At 35.2% G+C, this 17,500-nt stretch overlaps 1 protein-coding gene across 2 annotated transcripts in view; it reads left to right on the plus strand.

The window, feature by feature from the left end:
• The first annotated feature begins 3,572 nt into the window (after nucleotides 1–3,572).
• LOC142335455 (uncharacterized) overlaps nucleotides 3,573–17,500 on the plus strand; it is a 30,795-nt gene continuing 16,867 nt past the window's right edge. For both annotated transcript variants that reach the window (XR_012758873.1, XM_075383961.1), the window contains exons 1-4: nucleotides 3,573–3,710; nucleotides 6,592–6,801; nucleotides 10,553–10,704; nucleotides 15,635–15,857. Coding sequence is in view for 1 of the 2 variants with exons in the window: in XM_075383961.1 (XP_075240076.1) it covers nucleotides 3,647–3,710; nucleotides 6,592–6,801; nucleotides 10,553–10,704; nucleotides 15,635–15,857 (649 nt within the window). In the remaining variant the exon portion in view is untranslated. The remainder of the gene's footprint in view (nucleotides 3,711–6,591; nucleotides 6,802–10,552; nucleotides 10,705–15,634; nucleotides 15,858–17,500) is intronic.

Consider the following 17,500-nt stretch of genomic DNA (forward strand, 5'->3'; position numbering starts at 1 on the left):
TGCGTGTTTGTGTGTGTGTGTGGGTTTGTGTATGTGTGTGTGCGTGTTTGGGTGTGTGTGTGTTTGTGCATGTGTGTGTTTGTGTTTGTGGGTTTTTGTGTGTGTGCGTGTTTGTGTGTGTGTGTTTGTGTATGTGTGTGTGTGTGTTTGTGTGTGCATGTGTGTGTGTGCGTGTGGGGGTCACCACGTAATTCCAGAGCTGCATTTGGAAGCGATTTTTCAGAGCTCGACACGATGCATTGTCTAGCAAAATTTTGCATGCAGAATCAATAGGGATCACTTTTTTAACTGGGAATTCAGCACCCATGGCAATTAAGAAATCCTAGTCCTATCAACACAGCAAACGTTATTTTGAAACGCTTCCCCATTTGTTTCTGAGCATCCCAAAGCCAAATTTGGTTCAAAAAAATTTTGGCCCTGGAAGTCAAAATAGGCTTTAAAACAATATTCTAACCTGTGTTACCATTACATGTGGTTGCGGAATGTATGATGCCGAATTTAGTTTCTTTTAAAATTCAGATCAAACCAAAAAAATGTATCTGGGACCAAAAGATTGTGTGAACAAACTCTATGAAGTGCTGATATAAATGTTAGAAAATAATAAAAATCAGTAATGTTGTAGGTTGCGTAGCAGTGACTGTGGATGTCAAAACTTGAACAATGCCGTTATTTAAACCGCGTCGAATGAAAGGATGTTGCCTTCCTTTTTCCCCTAATTTTGCTACAGTCAAAACCTAGACGGAAGATTGACACAGTTTGGAGACAAAAGCAGGAAAAGTTTTCACACCGTTGTGAATAAAAGCCGAGACATATCAAGTCTCCAAGCAAACTGTGCGATCCTTTGTTTTTGTCGTATGACTTGGATTTTGAAATTAAGAGTCGTTCACTGATTCCTACTCCATGAACAAATAAATTCTAATTGAAATCAAAACCGCAAACGAGAATTCGTGAAAACACTAAACAAATAAATTAAATTATTTAATATTATAATTTTATTAAAAGTTTTCCTTCAGCTTTATGCTTAAAAAGTTATTTCATAGAGAATAAATATTTATGTATGTACAAATAAGAGTACGTACAAATGAGTGGGGAGCTGAAAATGTTTTGTCTACCCAGGTTGAGGTTCAGACAGAAATTGAGCTATGATCAGACCATCCAGACTGAAATCAGACTCTGATCAGACTTTCCAGACCATAATGACCTCTGATCAGGCTTTCTAGACGCAATTACTTCTGATCAGACTATCTAGCCAAGACGATCCAGGCCAAATTAGTCTCTGGTCAGAATAGATATCTTTTTTTTGGCTCGTTGCAGAGCCTTTATTACCTACTCATTAGAAAAAAAATGCAAAAGAAAAAGATCAGACACAAGTGCGCTCAACCCGCGGCCTCTGATCAGACTCAAGTGCGCTCGAATCCAACTCTGATCAGACTTTCCAGACCGAATTGACCACTGATCAGACCATGGCTCAGAATATTCTGCACTCGATCTTCTGTCCAGACCCTGTATTTTTGGTCTGGGGACACACGGGTGTGCGTTCTCGATTGGGTCAGATCATTGCTCAATTTGGGTCTGGACCTCAACCTGGGTAATTGAATGGGCCGTAAATCACTGATGAAAAAAATTGGGAGCGAGAACAGGAGATATACCTGAAAAGATTTTCCATTGAAGGTAGCAAGAGTAGTTCTATTGTTTCTGTGAAATCATACCTCTTCTCTTTGATTTCTGTACCTTTGTGTCAATCAGTGTTCCTGAACAGTTATTTTCAATGGAAAAATTTTGTTGTTTTGGTGATTTTATCGATGAAAAAATAACACAAATTGTTAGCCATTTATATGACACACTATGAATCGACAAATGCTGAAAACGGGAAAAGCAAAAATATTTAAAAACTTTTAAAAAAAACAGTGAAATAGACAGAATTAATCATACACAACAGTTAAAAACTGATCGTTGTCAGGAAAAAATACCCAAAGCCATTACACCCGATGTCAATATACCCAATGCCATTATACCCAATTCTATTTTAGCCATGCCTCAGCGGCTCGTGGGACTTGATATGAAACTATCACAACCAAACATGTGATTACATTATCCACTTGATTATGTTAAAACATACGTGTAATAGCATCGGCAAATTGGTAGTCCTATTATTGAACAAAATATCAAAGTATATTGGGTATAATGGCATTGCGTATAAGGGCATTGAGGTTAACTTGGCAACACTGACGCCATCCTGGAAAACTTGTTTAAAATTGGAAAACGGCTTAGATGAAATAGCAAAGAACAAATTACAATCAAATATAAAAGTATTTGAAGCAGGTGATCCAAAATAGAATTTTTGGACAACTATAAGCCAAGCATCAAAACAATCTGTATCAAACGCACCGCTTCAACTTCCAAGAAATTATTACTTTCAGTTGTGAAAAAGTTTTGAATAAATTCTGCCAACTCTCAAGGTAGAAAAATGAGAGCATACAGCACAGGATCGGTGGCTGCGGGTGGTTCAATTTTTGGAATAACAACTGCCTCCACAACACGAAATTGTCCCCTTAAAACAGTTTTGGTGAATCAAATACTTATAATCTAATTAAGGTTCCATGAAAACTGCTTAGCCACTTAATGTTTTACGGGCTTCACTATTATATACCGTTTTTGAGGGTTATTCTTTTTTCTTAATTCGTTCATAGAGTCAGATGAAAAATCGGTCGAGCGAAAAAAAGGAATAAAAACAAAGAACTAATTTAATTGCTACAAACTTCGTTTGAGAGCAAAAAAAAATTAGAACATGAAAGAATAAAAGAAATCAGAAGGCTTTGAGACTTCAAACAACGAAGATTAAACAAATAGAGAAAAATGTTTATGTGAATGTATTGGCGTATTATCAAACAAAAAGCGCAAAAAACCAAAAAAGGGGAGTAAATGGTGCGGGTATTAATAGAAATAAAGCTTCTTCATGAAAGTGATAGTTGTTAGGCTGTAAAGAATGAGTTCAATAAATCGGGTTTTTCAGCCTAGGTTTTATAAATTGTACTTTTGAAAAATATTAATCTTGCAAGTGCTTGGACGACAGAGTTAGTTTTCCAACACTCTTGTAAAAAAGTTGAATCAATCTCCATTTTTTTAAAATTTTGTATTATTTACTAACGTTTAGCAAGAATATGTCACGAACATTATATTGCAAGACTTATTTTTTTCGCATTGGGAAGAGCAGTTCTTAGAAATTCAGATCCCCAAAAACTGTACTAAACTTTTTGCAAACGGAACAATTTTTAACTACTAAATCAACAGTCAAAAACATTCAACGTTACTTCAGAACCGTGACAATAAATATAGCCGCTTTCACCGCGAGTCTTACAAAAAGGCTAATGGATTCACTGTGAAAGCTGCATTGCCCTTTGCGGTGAATATTTTTTCCCGTAATAAATTAATCTCTATGCAATAGAACCTCGATAGGCTATTATTTTGGAAATGAAATTCGGGCATTCGGTTAACCAACGGCCTGATACAAAAGATCAGGTTTAGCAAATGACATAGCTTCGCAAGTGACTTCAAAAGGTTTTTGGCACGTGGTCTCAAAGGCAAATGACTGAGTGAGTTCTGAGTTTGAGTTATATAATATAAACGTGATGACTAAAAAGCAGCAATGGTGAAGAAAAAGAAGAAGAGTTTCAGAAAGAAGTCACTGAAAAAGTCCCCTATCAATGCAAGTAAGTGATACTATAGGATATTGTGGTCTCTTCTTTCGCCCAATTTTTTTTATGCCCTCAACTACTATTTGTGTTGTTATATAGCAATTTAATATGTAAAAAATAGCTCGTGAGATTGGGGGCGTCAAAGTTAGGGGACATAATAGATCAAGATCTTGACTTATATAGAGTTTGGCAACCCACCACCCCTGCCGAAAAAAAATAAAACTCAATATATCAGAGAAGAGTCCACAAAGGGATCCGTTTGTGCCCCCCAGCTTAGTGGGTGCATATTAGATGCAACCCCCAGACGCACGTGCAATATTTTTACATAATGATTTACTATGTAATGACACATGCTGTCATTGGGGGGGGGGGGGGGGGAGCATAACGTACTGGGGGGGGGGCACAAACGGAAAAGATCCCACAAAGGATCTCTTCTGTTTGTTTCTATTTTTTTGTATGAGTTATGCCAATAAACTTCGGATCTTTTTGGTCGCAAACCCAGTGTTTTTTGTAACCCCCATAACCATTTTTGATGATCCTGCAACAAGGTTTACTTTCTTACCTTTTGAATTTCTTCGAAGGCCTGATTTCACTTACAGATCAAGTTCTAGCAGATCATCAAGGATGGAAAAATTCAATTTTTTTCATCGTCATATCGGACGAAGCAAGTCGAGTTTGTTCTGTTTGGGAACCCCAGCTTAGTGCTCACCTGAGTGGAAAGTTTTTTTTAATTTTATACCAGAATCATATATAATTTCGGATCTATTCTGTTCTCCCCCCCCCGTCTTTTTTTTACCCCCAGTTATAAACTATTCGTTGTTATATAGCACGTTAATATGTAAGAAAATAGTACGTGCGCCTGGGGGGCATAAAATAATTATGCTCACTAAGCTGGGGGCCGAAAAAGAATAGATCCATTTTTTCATACTGTCCATCCTTGATATTTTTGTACGATCCTTGTAGGAAAGCAAAGAAGAAGGTCTTTCCTATTGTAGACCCCCTCCCCCCACGAAACTAGAGCCCCCTTATGGTATGTTAACCAAGACGGGGGCAATATATTATCTGACCACAAAAGAGCAGGAGGAGCTATAATGGGAAAGACCCAATGTATGATTACCAAGAAATCGTACAAAAATTATAAATCTTTTTTCATTAGAATTATACTTTCAATTTTATCGATAGGGCATAACTTATGTCATTATCCGGCATCATTAGCCATCAAAAGAGCCCGCAGTTCAAATCTTATTGTAAAAGTGGAAGTTTGTTGAAACAACTAGACTATTTAGATGACTGAAGTTGTCATATTCTCTGAGGCCAGCATATATCTACAAAAGCACACTCATTAGAAAAATACAAAAACATTTTTTCCATCTAACGTACAAACCAAATTTATTGTATAAAAGCGAGACCCTGTTCATTAAAACTCGAAAAAATCAGAATTGATATCATTGTATGAAGATTGAGTTTTCAATACCTAAAAATGGTTTCGATCTGATACTTAACTATTACTATGTAAAAAAACACGTGCTCCCTTGGGTGAGAGGGAATTAGTGAGGCCATTTTGTAGTGTTGGCTGCTGGTTGGCTGCTGGTTGACGACTAGGCCTGTAGGGATAGATAACCCATGTGTTATGGAAAGGTGAACCCAGCAAGGAAATAAAATGATCAGCGGCAACCCTTATGTGCCCTATATGCACGTCTGGTTGGGTTGTGTACATAACATTAACGGCTCCTTTTTATCAATACTTAGTAGCCGGTGGGATTATGGATTGACTTCTTAGTATTGAATCTATTAGAGGATCTATTCCGTTTGTGCCCCCACCCCCCCCCCCCCCCCCCCCAGCTTAGTAGGCCCATTTTATTTGCACCCCCAGACGCACGTGCCATATTTTTACATAATGATTTACTATGTAATGGCACGTGCTTTCTAACTCGGGGGCATATAACATACTGGGGGGGACACAAACGGAAAAGATCCCTATCAGAAATTGCGTATACTTCCCAATCACTGAATCATCTATTTAGTTTTGCCTTTTGGATTTCTAAAGCCCCCCGCTCCAATTTTCATTTTCTACAGTCACATAGGCGTTTTTTTTCTTTGAATTGCGGAACCCAAACACGCGCACACACACACCCACCCAACAATCACACACAAAGAAACCATGAACCCATCTTGTGTCCGCAGTGTTTTTTTACCCGAGTACAAAATCCATGAACTTCGTGATATTTTATATTCTTGTTTTATAAGCTAAGATAAAAATTTAACGTTGGAGCAACATAATTATAGGAACATCACGATTTGAGCTGTTACTAATGGATTCTTCGATTGTGCAATTGCTCATGTGCCTAAGACATTGGGTACTCAAAACTAGGATCTTGCCCATTACCCCCCCCCCCCCCCCGCCCTCACTAATGTTCATATAACGAATACCCCCAAATTACCGTAATTATACCAAAAAGGGGTGCTACATTTTCTTGGGGGGGGGGGGGGTAATAGGAAAGAGCCCCAATTTTATGGTGCGTATTATTGGTTACCACAAGCGCAGGTTCCCTTGTTTTATAGAATGGTTTGCGAATCTGTTATGTACCCCACCCCCGGCTAGACATATAACTCGGATATACAGACTTGGGCATATACCCCCCCCGCCCCAAGACGCTGATTTTTTTGTGCAATGACACGTGCTCTGTAACTCTGGGTGCATAACGTACTACGGGCAAAAAAATATAGATTGTATTAAACGAGGGTATGAAACAGTTGTCATAATTCACGTATCCTTATAAGATCACCTTTAACGCATTTACAAAAATAAACAATACTTTGACATTTATGGAACGGTGATATAAAACATACCTCTCACCAACACCCTCAACGATTCCCAATTTTTGTTTTTAAACAGGTATACCGGTTGGAACACCCAGAAGTAGAGCTTGGGAGCCGACAGAATTGGCCAGGGTGAAGCATTATGTATTGCATGGGGTGTCGGAGCTGCACGAGTGGCCGGAGACATTCGGTGTGTACATTTGTGGAGAACAGTATCCAGAGTGTAGGCTGCCATTCCACGAGAGACAGCAGATGCAAGACTCTGCATACGTCGAATGCAATTATAGTGAGTGCGAAAAAATTAAAGTACAATCTTTGACAACGTCTGGTGAACAAATATAACGTTGTCATTTACCAACATGAGCTAATTTTTGTTCTTTTTGCATTGGTAATTGATTGATTACTCTAGTTCATTAAACAGGACTGTTTACTTTGCAACCACCGTAAATTATAATTCCCTGTGAATGATGAGTTTTGTTTGGGTCCTTCTTGTCTTCAATAACAAGAACCACCTATAGTTCTTCTATTCACGGTTTTGGCATTAGTAAAAACATGTTTGGTTCAAAATGGCGCTTGAGCGCCCCTCTCATTAATAATTTTTTCAATCACTTTTTTTTAATTTGTTTGGGCGAAAATCTCTTGTAATCGTTCGTATATGAAAAAAAATTGCAGTTGGAAAGTAAAATGCTGAAACTGCTAAAACGAGCGCATCTTTGTCCAGGACGTTATGACAGTAAGTGGCAGCCCTGAATTCAAAAAACAGGGAAAAAGGTAGTATACCCAAGTTTGAATTTATGATCTGAAGATGAGTCAAACATAATTTTGTGGAAATAACTTTTGATTACCCCTCCTGTTTGCCTTCTAATGCTGCTATGAGAATCCAATTGATAGTTGAAAGTAGAAGAGAATAATATTGAATATGACATAGCAAAGGCCCTCAAAATCGTTTCTTTACAAGACAAATTTGTTCCAGTGTGCACATAAGAATTCAATGCCCTGGCCGTCATAGACAAAATTAACCTGCTTTTAATCCTTGAGCTCATAGTCGTAATTAACACCGAGATATTTAATTTCAGCCCCTAAATTTATTAATTTGCCGCTATCTTCAAATATCGTTTTTTTTGGATTACAGATACCGAAAAAAATAATTTTTGTTTCCTCGGACTCCGTTAATGGTGATGTAACTGAGGAAACCATATGCACTTTTCATGAACTTCTTAATCGTTTCCTTGCACTTTGAATCTTCATCGTGAGAGTACAGTAATACTGTAATATCTGCATTTTGTATTAAATCACATAAGGTACAGTCGCTGCGATCGTTATCAATAGATTGAACAAAAGAAGACCTAAAATTGATCACTGTGAAACTCTTTTAGTCATTTCAATCCACCCAGATTTAATGGTATGTATGTAAGAGGATTTGCACAAAATTGTTGGATTTTGTGTTTTCTTATCAAGCTATACAAAACAATAACAGTGCAAAATTTTAATTGCGGTTCTTGAAACTTGGTTAGGAAAACAAAAAAATTGTACAACGCGAAACGAAACCGTTATCATAAATTTTAACCACTAAGCAATAGAAGCTACAAAGATACAACAAACAAAAGAACTATTCAATTGTTTATAATGATATGGACATTATTAATATTATTAGCACTGAACAAGTTATGTTTGCCAAAAATTTTGCGCTTGAAAGATCCGAAGAATGATTGGAATCAATTTTAAAGCTAATCACCCTGCTCACAATTGAAAAAAAAATTAGCCGCATCTTACGTTTACCCAAATTTTAAAAATATTTATCAATTTTTGCTTATTTTAATTTTTCTTAGAATTCATCAAATGACGCTAATTTCTTTTGCCATATAATTTTCAAGTCGCTTTAAACAGTTTAGAGAAAGCCTGTTCTAACTCGCAGCCAACCAATAGTTAATAATTTTAGTTTCGTGGTTAATAACTGCCCCCCAACAAAATCTTTTACTTAAATTGAAAAAAAAGTTGAACAAAACGTTCGCTAACCTCTTTAAAACAGAGTTTTTAAAATTGAATCAGAAGAAAAAAAGACATTTTTACCGTAATTTTTTGTACGAAATTTCTGAATTTCAGCAGGTGATTAAATTAAGAAGGAAACTGCAAACGCTTTGATAACTTAAATTTTTTTGTTTTTGTAATAATAATAAATTGTTCTCAGATACTGTATATACAATTTTTGTATCTAAATGTATCTGAAAGGACACCAAAAAGACATTAAGCCTGTCAAATGGCGCCTAGTCTAAGAGCAAATCGTTTCTTTATGGGTTGTACGATTTTCTTTACCTCGAACACCCATCCCCCGAACTAAATCAAAAATAAAGAACTGAAATGGAAAAAACACAATTCCTCTTTGATTTTAATACAGAAACAAAAGAAAACACCAAAAAAGCGAAGTCTTAACAAAAAGCCTTTATGAGTTCCTCATTGTCACAAATATAATTATCTTTCAGATCAGGAAGTAAATGCGGCAGTTGTTTGGACTTACACTGAACAATTTTTAGGACAATGCTGACATCCCATTTCACTAAAACATTAAACAGTTTGCGTAAGCGCCACTTAAGAGTTTTGCTTTCTTGCTTAAAGCCTTTTGACCTATTTTTAATTGTTTTGATTCCTTTTGAATCATTAGTAATAACCTCTATTTCACCTTTGGAAATGACATCATTTAACTCTGTGTTATGTTGTTCATTTCTTATAATTTTACTCAGACACTTCATCAGTTCATAAACATGCAGTTCACGTATTGATAGTAAACGATGCTTTTGTCTTATGTTGTTAATTGAGTTAAACTTTTTAACACCAAAGAGTATTCTCCACACCCGTATTTGTAGTTTTTCAAGCGCCAAGAGATCTGTTTTATTAGCAGAGCCATAAATCACAACTCCATATTGGAAAACAGGTTGTATGTAGATCTTGTATAAATGCAGCATCCGTTTTTGACTTACGAACTGTCTGAAAAATCCTAGTGGTTGAATGTTGTCAAAATTTTTTTGAACGAACTTAACATGTTCTTTAAAAGTTAGGTTCATATCAATATGTAATCCCAAATACTTGACACATTGTGCATAGGCAATAGTCACACCGTTGAAAGAAAAGTTGGCCCTATTGGTTAGCAATTTATGTGATTTACAAATGCAGACAAATAAAAACAAGATGTTGTAAACAATCCGTCTTCCTCATTTGTTTATTGCGGAAATGATGGCTCAGGTAATTAAAACACTCCATCGCCTGCAAACAAACATTTGCCGCTTTGACAAAAAAGTTTTTTTATTTTTTATAGATATTCTTTATGTCTATGTATTTTTGAATTAATGACCTTACACAGCGGTTATTCTTCACATTTACTTATAAAAAATATTCAGACTTTGAAATTAGCTTTATTCAACAAAGCATTTGACTCCTATTAAAAAATGAAATTCAAATTTATCTTTTAATCTGCTTTGAAAACCAGCGAATGCTGTAACCGTGCGTGACTGAATAATCATACATTGCTCTTTTTCAAAAAATACTTGCCCGAATTTCAACGTGGAGCAGAATTAAGTGGAGCTGGTAAATTTTCCTAGAACGGGCAAGTTGTCACTAGATATGCTAAAATTGTTCTAACAGAAAATGTTCTAAAAATGTTAAATAGAAAATAGTTATTCAAAAAATTATTAGAGCAAAGAGTATTTCTTCTATTCGAAGAGTATTGCAAGAAATACAGATAAAAGTTTTGATGGTTTTAATTTTTAACAAGTTTGATTTGCTGGATTGAACATAAATTAAGACATAAATTTTTTACTGCAACAAACTGAAAATTGCCCGAGACAAAATTACTGAAAATTACAGCCAAAGTTTTCTATCTCTTAGATGAGCAGGTTCTGATTAAATACGATCTAGTGTTGATTAATAAGAGTGGAACTCTAACTCAAAAAGGCAAGACACATCGAATGGCATAAATCTCGTGACAAATTTTCTTCTATGATTCCCAATTATTGTTTATGTTGTACAGGAGACTTGTTTTGTAGCTTTCAGCAGTTCTCTCTTCCACCTCAACTGTCACTCCAAGTGTACTCTGCCCCGTCCAGTGATGTGCAACGTGACCAACTGTGGTATCGAGTTCCACAAGGCTGACATTCTACTGCAACACCTCCAGTTCAACCACCTCCGCACATACCAGGTACCTGAGAACCTCATACTTTCTTGGTCAAAACCCTCTTTAAAAAATAGCTTTTGTAGAGCAAAACCGCTATGAATAGTATATATTGTATTGAGTAGTATACATAGTGGACTAAACAGTGTAATTCTAGTGTATTTCTAAGAGTGTAATTTCCTTAAAATTGCACTCTTCCACTCTTTTCCCTGCTAAAAATTGGACTAAAGAGTGCAATCATAAGGAATTTTTAACAGTGTAATAAGAGTAAGAGTTGAGTAAAGAGTTTAAAGAGTGTAAAAAAAGTGTAATTCCTCTTTTCCCTGCTATTCAAGAGTGGAATTTGCTTTATACCCGTATTCTCGCTTAATAGCGGTGGAATACAGGTGGATACCTCGGCCCGGGATGTCTTAAAATGTCTTAAGCACGAAATGAGCAGTTCAGAGCACGAAATGAGCAGTTAGCAAACAGTCGCTTTTTTTACACTGCATTACGTAATAAAATTTCAACTGCATTCTTAACTATGGCGCTGTATGAGAAACTAAACTCAATTGATCTTAACGATACAAATTCAATGCGTTCATTATTTCTGGATTTCATTAAAGAAATTAATTGTCAAAAAGAAGAAATCAACCAACTGCGTAGAGGATGTGATCAACTAAGGACCGAAAAGGAGGAGCTTTCAAAGAGAGTTACTAAATTGGAACGTTATTCATCTTTTATGTGTTTGACTTTTCATGGGGTAGAGAACTGTGGTGAGTACCCGGTACACAAAATTGTGGAGTTAATCAGGTCAGTACAAATTCCAATTGAAACTCATGATATTGCGGCCTGCCATTACCTACCTGGGAAAGGTAAAAGAAAATCCATAATTGTAAAATTTCTTTATAATCATCAGCGCGATTCGGTATGGTTTAATCGCAATTCTTTTTTTGATCCGGTTTCTGGGGCAAAAATCCACATAAACGAGCGTCTAGCGGAAAGTGATAGAGACTTGTACAACTATTGCAGAAAAGAAAAAAATCTTCTTACAACCACGAACAAAAACCAAGTACGCGTTAAGTTCTCAGAAAACGATACAACTTGGTATCCAGTTGACAGTCGGCATCAAGTTGATTACCTTGTGGGAACTAATGGTAATACTGAAAACGAATGGGGTATGGAAACAGTAGAGATGTTGGCACAAGAACCTTATGTAAATAAGAAAACACCATCGAAAAGAAGTCGGCAGGTGGCTTTTCAATCACCTCATGGAAGTTTTCAAAAGCATTGTGGCACAAAACAATTTGACAAGCTGGACAGGTTATGCTGTTTGACTGAAAAAGTATTCAATTTATTGGCTGAAAAAGAGTCTCCGCCGTCCAAAAAAAGTACAAACTTGAACGATGAATGCAATAACTTCTCGAGTAATCAGAGCAGTGAAGAGAATCCGATTTAGTCTTCATACATCATTGATTTTCATACTAAAACCAAAAGCCGAACTTTTTTGGGTTTAAACATTCAGTCTTTGAGATTCCATCATGCTGAACTAGTAGTTTTCCTTGATACATTAGATCAAAAACCTGATGTTATTGCTTTAACTGAGACATGGTTAAAAGATAGTGACCAGCCTGACGACTATGATCTACCAGGTTATCAGACAATAGTGTCGAAACCCAGAAACAACGCTAAGAGACGATCTGGTGGAGTAGCCTTTTACATTAGAGATAATCTTCAATATACAATACAGGATACTAACACAGAAATTGAATGCTTAATTTTACAAGTGAAATACGACGAGAAATGTTTGCATAATTTTTGTGTGATTTATAGACCTCCGTCTTTGAAGTTAACTGATTTTCAACCAAAGCTGGAAATCATTTTACACTGTTTGAAGTTTTCAAAAGAGGAAAGTTTAATCTTTGGTGATTTCAACATAGATATATTAAAGAGAGAAAAAAGTACAAAAAATTATGAGAATCTTTTAAGATCATTTGATTTTCAAGTACAAAACTCAATGCCTACAAGGGTAACCAAAAATTCAAAGAGCTGTATTGATCATATAATCACAGAAACAAACATAAAAACTGAAACGCTAGTGACGACAATAAGCGATCATTTTATATTAACTGCTGACTTTTTTGTATCAAGCTTAAAAATTAAAAGCATTCAGTCATCGGTACTCATGCGAAATTTGAAATCAATCAAAACAGACAAAGCGCTGAATTTTCTTTTCGTCTAAGACCAGAATATCAAAAAAATTCCTGAGAATTTGAATGCTAATGATTACATGAGTACAATGATCAAGAAAATTTTTGAAAGTTTAAACAAATTTGCGCCTGAAAAGGTGTTCGAAACATCTGATTCTCCTAAATCTGCAAGCTGGATTACAAATGAAATCAAAAATGCCATTGTAAAGAGAGGCAAAGCGTTTCAAAAATGGATAGCAGAGCCTACTATTGAAAACCAAACTAGATATAAACAAATACGGAACAAGGTAACTAACTTGATAAGAAATGGAAAAAGAGACGATAACTTCAAAAAACTAGGCAAAAATCCAAGCCCAAAAATTATTTATAGGACACTAAAATCTTGTAAAAGAAAGGACAATACCATCGATTTACCAAATCTTGATGACTTGAACGATTACTTTGTTTCAATTGGAGCAAAATTATCTGCAAAATTTAATAACGAAAAAAGCAGTTGCAATATACGCAATAATGAAAAAACGATGGTACTTCATCAAACAAATGAATCAGAGGTTACAAAAATCTTGGGGAAAATGAAAAAACAAGAAAAGTACTGGTCATGATGGAATCTCAAACGAAATTTTGAAGTGTTGTTGTCCCATTATTGAATGTCATCTTGCAAGAGCCATTAATTATTGTTTGCTAGAGCGTATTTTCCCAGATTCATTAAAAATAGCCAAAGTAATACCCTTATATAAAAAAGGAAACAAGACTGACCCTGGTAATTAAAGACCTATCAGTTTACTGAGTACAATAAGCAAAATTCTGGAGAAGATCTTACTTAAGAGGATGATGAAATTTTGTGTAAAAAATAATATGCTAGCGAACAATCAGTTTGGCTTTAGATCTAAAATGTCATGTGTGCATGCAGTTGCCACCATAACGGAGTATATTCGAAATGTTATTGCCAACAAATCAACTGGGCAAGCTAGTTTTATTGACTTAAGCAAAGCTTTTGATACAAAAGATCATGAAATTTTGTTACTAAAAATAGAAAGATATGGATTCAGAGGTCCAATTTTAGTGCTATTAAAGAATTATTTAACTGGGCGCACCCAGTTTGTAAGTGCAGGATGCAAAAAAAAACGACAGAAAAGCAAATAGTTTGTGGCGTACCTCAGGGCTCTGTTCGGGGCCCTTTTTTGTTCATTTTGTATATCAATGATCTCCCCGCAGTTTGTAATGAAAGCACTTTAGTAATGTTCGCAGATGATACTACTGTTGTTAATGCCAGTAATGACAATAATTCGCCTCTACAAATGGATGTTGAAAGAGTTTCCAACTGGTTTAATACTAGCAAAATAACAATTAATTATGTCAAAAGTGAAGCTATAAATTTCGGTAAACCCACAAAAGAAAAAGTAAAACTCAAGGATAATGCTCTAGATTACAACACATCTTGTAAGTATTTAGGAATCTACATTGATAAGAACTTAACATTCCGTGATCATGTTGATTTTGTTGTTAAAAAACTTAACAAGTGTTGCGGACTAATGTATCGGGTACGACATTTTTATCCAAGAAGGTGTCTTCTAATGTTTTATGACTCTTTTGCCAAATCGGTCATAACTTATGGTCTATTAGTCTATGGGAACACAAGCAAACAGAATTTAGAAAAAATTGATAGGGTACAGCGAAAAATCAGTCGAGCAATTTTTTTCAGGAAAAAATATGAATCCTTAGGTCTTACAATAATTGACAACAAGATATACACTGTATACGAACTTTACGTGATTGAACTTGTCAAAGAACTTTTTAAACAAATAAGGTCCGAATCTCCGCTACAATACATAATTCCGCAAAGTCTAGCAGTCATTAAAAAACAAACGAGATGGAGTTTAAGAGGCCTATTTCCCCCACCAATTTCGAAAACTACAAAAAACAAAAAGTCATTAGCTAACTCGTTGAAGAAAACATATAATTGGCTAAAACAACTGAATTTATTACCCGAAAACTTTCAAAACTTTAGTTTTCAGCAAGTGAAAGCACATATATCAAAAATAAGTGAGCTTTACATTAAAGATAATAGGGGTGTTTTTACCCTCTATTACTAACTTTTAATACGCTTCAGCAAGATGACATCAATTTATTTGGGTTATTAATTTTTTGCGTATATGGGCACAGACTTGAAGAGCAATTATGCTCATTTTGTGTCCTAATTGGATTGTAATTGGATGTGATGATTTGAAATGTTGTCCAATACTATCCAATTGAATTAACTATTCTATTCTATTCTAAGCTTGGGCAAAGGCAAATTGTTACCCGGATGTAGTTGTTTTCATCTCATTCTTCACAGAATAACAGACATCAGGGATCTCGGCCGCATTGAGTTTGTCCCAAACTAAATTTAGTTCAATGAAGTGAAGAGTAAGTCAACTGACTTCTAACTATTCAACTTTTTACTTCAATCTACCAAATTTTCTTCGGAGAAAAACTAATTGTGGCTCTAACAAACTTAGTAAGAATATGAGAGAACATCAACCAGGGTGGCAATTTACCTTTGCCGAGGCTCCGTGTGAACGTCTGAAGGTTTAAGATGAAACAGAAATGAACCTTAGATGAGTCAATTTGAAAGTGGAATTAGAGCTGAAAATTGATCTCCAAAAATTAATCTGAAACTTCCGGACAATCAACTGTAAAGCGTCTTATGAGGGCCAATTCTGAAAGAATGGATGTTTTAACCGAAAAGCCGTCAAAAAGATTAGGAAAACTACTCTATGCTGTTTGAGGACCTCTGGACTGAGTCGACGTTTGCATTGAAGCCAAATGCGCAGCAGTTCATGTTTGGGATGTACACTATTATGACCAACAATAAAAGTGTGTCCAAATTGAGATGGGTGTGTATCTACTGTACACAGAAGTTCTCCAGTCCTGAGGAATGGCATAACCACAGAAGACATAGTAATGTTTGTAGGGCCCAGGTTGTCGAGATTGTGTGGAATTCGCGGAGTGGTAAGTCGGCAACTTATCATATATATCAAACTCAAAGGTAAACAATTTAGCCCAGAAGGCGATGGGGTAAATTTTGCACGAAACAGATTAAAATGGCTGAAGGAAATTTTCGTCCCATTTGAATTTTATCTTAGCACATTGAACCATTTCGAGCACATGAACGCAGTTTTGCTCTCGATCGCACAAAAATACTTGAGTACGACCAGAGCATTTCGAGAGCAATTGAGGCCGATCGGAAGCGATTTCGAACGTAAGTGGGTTTGATCAGAGGGTTGGTTTCAAGCGCAAGAGAAGTGATGAAATAGCTTTTAAAAAAGTTGGAATTATTTCCTACTTTCTCAAGTTGAAAAACCGATTATGAGATTTTTTGTATAATAGTTTTTGTTACCTTCCCCCTTTTTCATCTACCCGGGTTGACCACCATAAAAGAAACTTACTAATCATAAAACGCCATATATGGATTTTATGGAAACTTACTAAACATAAAATGATCATAAAAATTTTTGAGTTTGGCTGAGAAACAGTCCAAAGAGCTACATGCAGTTCGAAAACAACGTTTTTGTGCATAAAATTTCAAATTTCTGTACTTTAATTTTATGGTACCGTACTTAGGTACCATAGGGCTTGGGACAGCGGTGGAGGATTTACGTAAATAGCTACTGGAGAATTGACCAGAGCACTACAGGCAAAAAACTAAATACTAAGCTGAATAAACTAAGCTGAATACTTTCTCTCCAAATCAAAAAAATATATATAAACAGATGAAGCATCTAACAACAATCGAAAATTTTCTCAAGTTGATATATATATATATATATATATATATATATATATATATATATATATATATATATACACATATATATATATATATATACATATATATATATATATATATATATATATATATATATATATATATATATAAATACAGAACGCAAACAAAATACAGAACTACTTAGATACATTAGACCACTATGAATTATATAACGGAATACGTAAACTTCAATTGAATACCATAAATGAACGTGACATCATGGTTTATAATGAAGCCAAACTATGTCCAAATGTCATCCTCAGCAAAGCATCGTCACTATTTATTCTAATATCTCATAGAATGTTGTCAGAATTATCAAAAACATTCAAAATTGCTGATATTTCCGACCCCTCTTGAGGGGGAAGGCACTATATACTCAAACGGGGTTTTTTTTGTTCAGTCAATTTTGGCCGATCGATATATTCATCGTAGAGAGTTGAGACTGGTATCATTAGAAAATTTGTCCAGCTTAGAATATGAAATTAAAAAGATTTTCGTTTTCTACAGGGAGTTATCGAGGTTTAAATTTTGAGAAAATAGTGTGAATTCCGGCGAGATTTTACTCACTTTATCCGGAATTTTTGAATAAAACTTCGCCAAATTTGCTAAAATTTGTTAATTTTTTTTAAAGTGTTGTTGATTTTTATTTGTAAAAACGAAAAAAATCAAAAGAATTTTTTAGGCCATTTTTATTATTTATTTGTCAAAAATTCTGGCTAAAACTTTCAATTAAGACTTTTTCTTCAAAAACAGCACGAAATAAGTTTCTTTAGTCCTTTTTGATTAAATTTACAGGAAGTACAGACCCAAACATCAGTAACACAAT

This window comes from Convolutriloba macropyga, chromosome 2, assembly GCF_964194025.1.
Source record: "Convolutriloba macropyga chromosome 2, txConMacr16.3, whole genome shotgun sequence".
Classification (NCBI taxonomy): domain Eukaryota; kingdom Metazoa; phylum Xenacoelomorpha; order Acoela; family Convolutidae; genus Convolutriloba; species Convolutriloba macropyga.